The sequence below is a fragment of the Quercus robur genome, chromosome 3 (assembly GCF_932294415.1).
Source record: "Quercus robur chromosome 3, dhQueRobu3.1, whole genome shotgun sequence".
In the NCBI taxonomy this organism is placed as follows: Eukaryota; Viridiplantae; Streptophyta; class Magnoliopsida; order Fagales; family Fagaceae; genus Quercus; species Quercus robur.
The window spans coordinates 787,489-795,906 of NC_065536.1; the positions used below are offsets into that span (position 1 = coordinate 787,489).

Sequence of the window (8,418 nt, forward strand, 5' to 3'; positions counted from 1 at the left end):
ACAGAAAACTCTTATTCAAATTTGGATTTTTGAGCAAAAAGACCTGAGCATCGAAGGCTGAATCATTGTAAGTTTGTATACAAGTTTGTAAATCTTGTTTTTTTTTGTTTTTTTTTTTTTTTTTCCTACAATTTTTCTGTAGTGTGTGGATTTTGAATTTTTTTTGTTATTAGTTTTGTGGTTTAGTTAGCTTGAAATTAATTTTTTTTAAAAGCTCACTACCCACTAATGTGTAAATAATCTCAACTAAATGCTCTTTATATGTATATATATATATATATATATATATTGCTACTAAATTTTCAAGCACCATGACTCATTAACATTGGACATTTGATATTGTGGAATAATGATGATAGGTCTATTTAATCTATTACAAGCTTATTGCAAGCATATGTTAGTTATTGTTGAATTTTCAGTAGGTTTATATAGCATTTTTAATATTTTAAAAGAAAAATAATGAGTAGGTTTTGCGACGTTTTAAAAACGTCACTAAAAAGCAAAAGGACAAATGCTTTTGCGACGTTTTTGAAACGTTGCTATTGGTGTGATTATTTGCGGCGTTTTATAAACGTCACTAAATGTATTTTCCTACATCATGTACGAAAATGTTATATTATTTAGTGACGTTTTATAAAACGTCACTAAAAGTTTCTAAACGCCACTAAAGAGTGCCATATAGTGACGTTTTTCGAAATGTTGCAATAGACCTATAGCGACCGCTCTATTGCGACATTTTCGAACGTCACAAAAAAAAAAGTCGCTGTAGACCATTTGTGTCTATAGCGACGTTTTTTGGGTTTTTAGTGACGTTTTACAAACGTCGCCTAAACCCAGATTTCTTGTAGTGCATGCATGTCCTCTTGCAACAACCAATGGCCCTTTAGTAAGTTTCTATCTTCCATTACCAAGGTAGTTACAATAACCAGCTCGATCCATAGCCAATGTAGAAAACACATTCATCCTTAAATCTGGAATGTGTCACACATTCTTCAACATTACAATGATAACAACATTTGTTTTGATGCATACATCACCAATTTCTACAATTTTTGAGTAACTAGAATTACCTATCTTCACTGTACCAAAGTCTCTTGCTTTGTATGTGGTAAACAACCCCTTCATAGAGATAACATGGTGGGGGGCAGCAGTATCAACAACCCACTCAACATCATTATTAGCAACATGCTCACACTTTTGCTCTTCAATAGAGAGCACCATAACATCCTTAGCAATCACAATAGCTGTAGTATTTTTCTCACTATCATTCTTTTCATATTTTCCTTTATTTTGGTCCTTATTCCAATGCCAACAATCTCTTCTTAAGTGACCCTTTTTCCCATAATAAAAGTATTCTCTAGTTTTCTTGAACTGAGATCTATCTCTTGATTGTGACCTACCATTGAATTTTCAATCATTAGGTCCTCTACCTCTACCTCTGCTCTTGTTCTCTATGACAAAAGCTTGATTTTGTGCATTGTCTATATTTGCATATCTCATGCGAACCTCTTCACTTAAAATTAAATCTCAAATATCATCATATTTTAGTTTGCTTTTCCTTGCAGAATTACTCACCGCCATTCTCATGGCTTTCCAACTGTTTGATAAAGAAGCCAAAATAATCAATGCACGAACCTCATTATCAAATTCAATTTCCACCGTGGATAATTGATTTGTGATTGTATTGAATTCATTCAGATGTTGCACTATAGGACCACCTTCTGCCTTCTTCAAATTAAATAACTTCTTTGTCAGATACACCTTGTTGTTAGCTGACAGCTTTTCATTCATGCTAGACAAATCTTTCATCAAAAACACCGTGATCTTTTCTTTTACAACATTATGTGCGACTGATCTTGACAGAGTTAATCGAATAACTCCTAATACTTGTCAATCAAGAAGGCTCCAATCTTCATCTTTCATAGTTTCAGGTTTCGTTCCCAAAAGAGGCAGATGCAATTTCCCTCCAATACCTGGAGTCTATTCCATCAAACTTCTTAATTCTTGAAGCATTGCCTTCTTCTCTTGCCATCACTTCCACTCTAACCTTAGGTCTGATACCATTTACTGGGTCCCAAATAATATTATCAATAATATTAGCAATTCAAAATAACAATCACACACAAGAACACAAATATTTAAGTGGGAAACCTTTCTTTTTTAAGGGAAAAATTCACGAGACAAATTTCGAATAATTTCATTATTATCAAATCAATTACAATAATTCTTGTGTATGTCTTAGGGTTAAAGAAAAAAATCTATCTTATTTTCTTTACTCTCATACACACTAATTATCTTTCTCAAAAGGCGGCAATACTTTGCTCTCTCTCTTTTTTATTTTCTTTTCCATGCATATCTGTCTTTCTTAGCTGTCTTCTTTCTCTAAGTGGCTCCCTCTTGGCTACATTTTTTTTTTTCCTCTTTTCTCTTGTGCGGCACCTTTTTCTTTTTTCTTCGCTATACACAACACACAAAACCTAATAAACCTTATCTAATCTAATCTAATACTATATATAATAGCAGAAGCCTTTAAGGAGGTGCTGCCACATTAGGAAAAAAGACCCCTTAAAATTCTAACACATATAAATTAAAAAGCGATAAATTATGTTGTTTGACAATTTACACACCATTTAAAAGATTCTCATTATAAATAACAAAAAAATAACCGGTTTAAATGAGAGGACACATGGAAATAGAATAGAGAGGCGATGAGAGAGAGAGAGAGAGAGAGAGAGAGAGAGAGAGAGAGAGAGAGAGAGAGGCGATGAGGAAACGAGGAAAGAAGCACAGAAGGAGAAAAAAAAGAGAGAAAAAAGCTTGCGATACGGAGATGAGAAGGAGACAGAGTTCATACGGCCGGCTAGCTATCACCATCATCTTCCCACCACCGTTCGTCCCTTGCCGGACTTAGGCTACCGGAACCGGCACCGGTAACCTAAAGGTGCAGGATTTGAGATAAAGACATAGTATTTAGGTAACCTTGGTTGGATTGATTTGTATTTAGGTATTTGGGTTACATTAGGTTTTGATTTGATTCATTTGATTCAATTTAGTTTCTCAGTATACTAAAAACTTTTGGGAGTATTTGGATTAAATTAATTTTGTGTTCGATTTTGGTTTAATTTTAGGGTATTTATAATTGGTTTTGGACAATCAGGTTTTAGATTCCAAAAGTCCGAGAACGGTAGAGAGAGAGTCGGTTAGACACAGGGTGCAGAGAAATCGACCAATTGGAGATAAGTTTTGTCTTTCTGGTTTTTATTTTTTTTTTTAAATTGATTTTTGTCTATTTGGTATGGTGTACTAGGATGAATATGTGCTAGACTTTTGGGTTTGTTCTGATTTTGGTTTTGAAGGCCTACAAGACATTTGCAATGGTAGGAAGGTGATAAAATTTTGGGAGGGACAGGTGAGCTTGCCGGCGGGACATGGTTGTTTTGTAATTTGTACCAAGGATGGGAGTGTGGCTTTTCTCATAAATGTCAGGGGAGATTGATCTCTGACAGAGGACAAGAGAAGAGGGGACTTCCCAGTTTTGTTCTTGATGGTGTTTTTATTTTTAAATCAACTTTTTTATTGCCTCACACTCTATCTACATAATTACCAAGTTCAGGTACTTCAATTTCTCTTTTTTATTTTTGGTTAATTTCATATGAAATGATTTGTTGTAGCTGTTTTTTTGGTTGTTAGTGCGTGAATTGTATTAGCAAATCAATGAGCATGACTGCTGTTAAGTTGGCTGGTTTTGCTTGTTAGACCAAGTGTTGTGCTTAAAACTGATAAGGACGTTCAAAGATCTAAATAAAAATTTTCTGATAATTTACTATATAAAAATAAATAAATAAATAACTGCACATATGTTGTATTCATAGATCTTTGCATATAATCATAGAGTGAATTATGTCTTTTTGGAGGAACAATTAAATTGAAGCTCACTTATTTCAAAAATTTGATGTTTTCTATCTTGCAATAGGTTTTCTTATATAAAGGATATCTATCAGATGAGCAGTGTGACTATCTTACCACTTTGGTACACCTTTTAATTTTTGAATTGATTCAAAAATATGTTTAGTCCTTAAATATAAATAGATGTTTTGGTTCTGCCGACTGAATATTCCAGTGACTAAAGTCTTAGTAATTTATATTTATAATTATTGGTTATTTATTCCTTAAGCTATTGGCATATCCGGCTGTATTGTAATGAGCTAGAAAATTGTTTTTCCTAACAGAATTGAAGTCATGGAAGCCTTGGCTGCTAGAAGGACTGTGGTGTTATTTTAGATACTAATGGATGTGACTTAAGCTAGAAGGTCAAAAACACATTTGATTTTGTACGAGATAAAAGTTAATGGATGTCAAGTTGAGATGTGCACCAAAATTCAATCAAATGATGAAAATCTATTCAAAGTTCCTATTTCATATGAACCTGGTATCTCTAGCCTGCGAAGTTATAAGCAAGGGGATGCTACTAGAACAGCTGCAAATTGGACGTAGAATTTATCGATGTATCAGTTGCAGGTTATGGCTAAATTCCAAAATCTTGAAGAATGTCATGGTCATTTAGGTCATTTTCTAAAGGTTCTAAAGGTATTTCAATCATATTTTAGGTTTAGAGGGTATTTCAATCATTTTTTAGATTTTAAGGATATCCCTGTAATTTTTGAAAGCTTTGGGGTTATTTTGGTCATTTTCAAGTGTTAAGATGCATTTTGGTAATTTTAATATATTTATGGATATTTCGAAAATTTCAAAGGTTTTAGGTGTTTTTTTGTTTTTTATTTTTATTTTATTATATATATATATATATAGGGATAATTACAATAAACCCACCTGTGGTTAGGCCCGTTTTCACTTTGCCTATCCGTGGTTTAAAACTTTACACTTTGCCCACCTGAACTTCAATCTGTTACCCACCTCTCCCTTTGCCGTTAGAAAAACATATTTTTAAGGAAAAACAAACATAACAAAGATAAAAAAGTTAGGGTTTTTATTGCTTAAAAACTGAGTTCACAGTAACAACCTCGGCTGGATGCCAATAGTTTCGGCCAATTGCGTCAACTTCAAACCCACTTGCTGTAAAGCATCGGTGTTATCCGATTGAGATGGGCCAATTTCAGTTAATCGACAAACCAGTGGCCCACCAGGCCTTAATGCAAGCGCTTGTATTAGTGCTGGCCATTGCATCCCTTGCTTCAACCAAAAATCGATAACGTGTATGCTGCTAGCAGTAGTGAATGCCTGGAGTATCGCTTGGTTAGCTGTGAAGTGAGCAAATTTGAGGTGAGGACAGGTCTCGTAAAAGTGCATCTGCAACATATTGAGCATGGAAGCATCGAGGAAATCTTGTGGGTAAAGTCTGTAAATTCGAAAAGCTAGAGCTTCAGCAAAATAAGTAGCGACTTTTCTCATAGCACTAGCTTGAGACGCCGCGAGTAAATTGATGATCTTGACGAGAGCACCCGCGAGCTCCAAGTTTTCATTTTGGATTGCTTTGGCACAAGCCATGAGTGTGTGCACAAGTTGAACATCGGTCTCTTGCGAATCCACAAGAACCACTGGCTGGGTCTGCTCACACACATTTGACGAGGACAAAGATGAAGAAGACGGTAACAGCGAACAAGACCCAGTTGAGGATTTGAATCGCTTTCGACTTTCTTCACTGATATCCGCTTATAGGTACACAGCAGAACCAGGAACAACTAAGAGTACCCCACTTTGTTCTCATAGAAGTTCTTAAGCAATAAGAAAACCTAATTTTTTGATCTTTGTTATGTTTGTTTTTCCCTAAAAATATGTTTTTCTAATGGCAAAGGGAAAGGTGGGTAACGGATGGGTAACAGATTGAAGTTCAGATGGGTAAAGTGTAAAGTTTTAAACCACGGGTAGGCAAAGTGAAAACGGGCCTAACCACAGGTGGGTTTACTGTAATTATCCCATATATATATATATATATATATTTGTCAATTATTAGGTAATTCGGTGGGATTGTGTTGGGTTGGCTATGCCCATATGTGATGTTAATATTACTTAATGTAATGATGGAACTGTCAAATGTGAGTAAAAAATAAGAAAACAATTGAAGAAAAAAGGCCACTTAAAGTTCTGTCACGTTTAAGTTAAAAAGCGATAAGTTGCATTGTTTGGTAATGCTATAACACTGATTAAAAGCCTCCCAGCATTGGTGAAGTTTAGAAGAATGCAAAAATTGTCAATATCCATATGCTTCAAGAAATTTATGCAAAAGGATTGTGCTAAAAAGCATCAACCAAATGTACATGGCTTTGGAAAAGAGTAGGTAGCTATAGATTTCTCTGTGAGATTTCACAAATGTAACATTGATTTAGTGCCACCATCTTTTAGTTTTTTATGGGGCAGTAGAGTGATTGGTATTCATAAAACTCTACAATTTGAAATATCTTTTTGTGTGGTTTTTGTATGTATTCTTGAAATTAGTTGTCCTCTGTGTAGTTTAATTTGGATAGCTATAATAAGAATCCTATAATCGTGACAACATTGTTTGAATAATTGAGGTTTTTTGTATTTTCTTCATTTGACAATATTTAATGCATAAACACACCTTCAATTCTAAGGGAGTTTCTCATCATTTTAAAAAAATAATAATAATTAAGAAAAATAAAAATAAATGGGAAGTTTTTTTCCTTTTTTTTTTTTTTTTTTTTTTATTATATTCCTTTTCATTTTCTTTAAAAAAAAAATCAATTTATTTAATTTTAATTATCTATGGAGTTGTCATAATATTTTTATGATTTTACATCTTTTTTCATGAATAATAAATAAAAGTAGTCCGCGCATTACGCGGATCATATGCTAGTTTATATAAAATTCTGCCGCCTCACACTCTAGAAACATATGGATTCCTAAATCAACTTATATAAAAGACTTCTTATAGAAATAGAATTCTATTCGTGTCCAGCCAGCTCATTACATAGGCTATTATAAAACTTGTGGGCTGGATTTAATTAGTGCATTGCACCTAACACAGGCACTCCACAACAATGTGTTGGTTTAATTTATTCATTATTTCTTTGATGTGGATAGAGTCATGAGACTCATGACACACTTGTCAAATATCAGCCATATATAATTTCAATCAAATTTTCACATTTTTTCGACGCATGCCATGTCCTTTCAAGTCAATTAAGATCAACGTTTGGCTTGCAAAGGCTATCTTATTATGCTCCATTTGTTTTAAAGTAAAATATTTTTCCATTTTTAGGTGTTTGTTTGCAGGTAGAATATAGCCAAACTTGTAAAATATTTTTCATTGACCATAAAATCCTTTATAAAAAACTGTAAAATGTTTTACTTCAAACAATTTGGTAAAATATTTTTCAAAAACACAAAGTGGCTCCCCCTCTCCCATCTGATTGATAGGTCATCGGTTTGGTAGTAGAAGACACCACTCCAATGACTGGTGCTGACAGTCCGGTGGCTGGAGACTCCCCTACAGCAACCGTGTATTTGCATGTAATTTCTATCTATATTATGTGACTAAAGTATAAAAGTCAAAATGTTGTCATTTTTCTCTAAATTGTAATTAGGAGAAAAGCAATTAAACTTTTATTGTCTAAAACAATGTAATTTGGTTTTTATTCTAATAAAATGTTTTTTATTTTATTTTATTTTATTTATATATTATATTAAATTGTAGTTTTTTTTTCATTTTCTCCGTAAGTAAGTGATTCCAATATAAAACCATCAATCAAAGGGCTAGTAAACACAGTCAATTGAGTATCCAATTTGATACCCATATTTTGAGCTAGCAATCTTGCTCCAGACCATGATTCTCACAGTGGAGAGTCCATTGAGATCGAATGTTGAGGGCTAAGCTTCAATCAGGAATAAATGATCAAGTTATATTATGTGAGATGCACTTGTTTCTTATATGCTTTCCACAAATGTCATCCTTCATATATATGCTCATGCATGGGTGCGTATGCTTTATCATTTGGTTTGAATCGTTTGATTGGCCAGAAGCTCAATAATAGTAGATGTAAAAGAGTTGGGCATCGATAGGTTGGCACATATTGAAATTTTGTACCGAGTTGACACGGTCGATATTCCAGATTCTGGAACTGAGGCACACTACTACAAGGGCTTGTCCAGAAAAATAATAGTGTGCGACTTGGTACCTGGCACATTAGAGAACAAAGTTGAAAGCGGATTTTTATTGTTCTGACGGGAAGCGGCCAGATTGCTCTAGTTTTCATTACAGGCCGAATCGTACCTGAGTTGCTCACATCAGATCTGGACAGGCTACCTGGAGTGTAACCAGTGGCGACTTCAGGAAATTTTTTCAGGGTGTTCCTCAATAAGCATAAATTACACAATCTAATAAAAAGAAAATTTTATATATTGACAACAACAACAATCAAAAAATACACAAATACATAGAAT

General features: G+C 33.9%; 1 protein-coding gene across 1 annotated transcript; it reads right to left on the reverse strand.

The window, feature by feature from the left end:
* Positions 1-5,007: 5,007 nt before the first annotated feature.
* On the reverse strand, positions 5,008-5,505 carry LOC126716492 (DELLA protein GAI-like). Its single transcript, XM_050417312.1, has one exon. It carries the CDS (start codon positions 5,503-5,505, stop codon positions 5,008-5,010), a length of 498 nt encoding a protein of 165 aa, XP_050273269.1.
* Positions 5,506-8,418: the final 2,913 nt, after the last annotated feature.

Excerpts from the sequence above, each read along its gene's own strand:
- LOC126716492 (XM_050417312.1), bottom strand. The coding sequence starts at position 5,505 with ATGGCTTGTGCCAAAGCAATCCAAAATGAAAACTTGGAGCTCGCGGGT.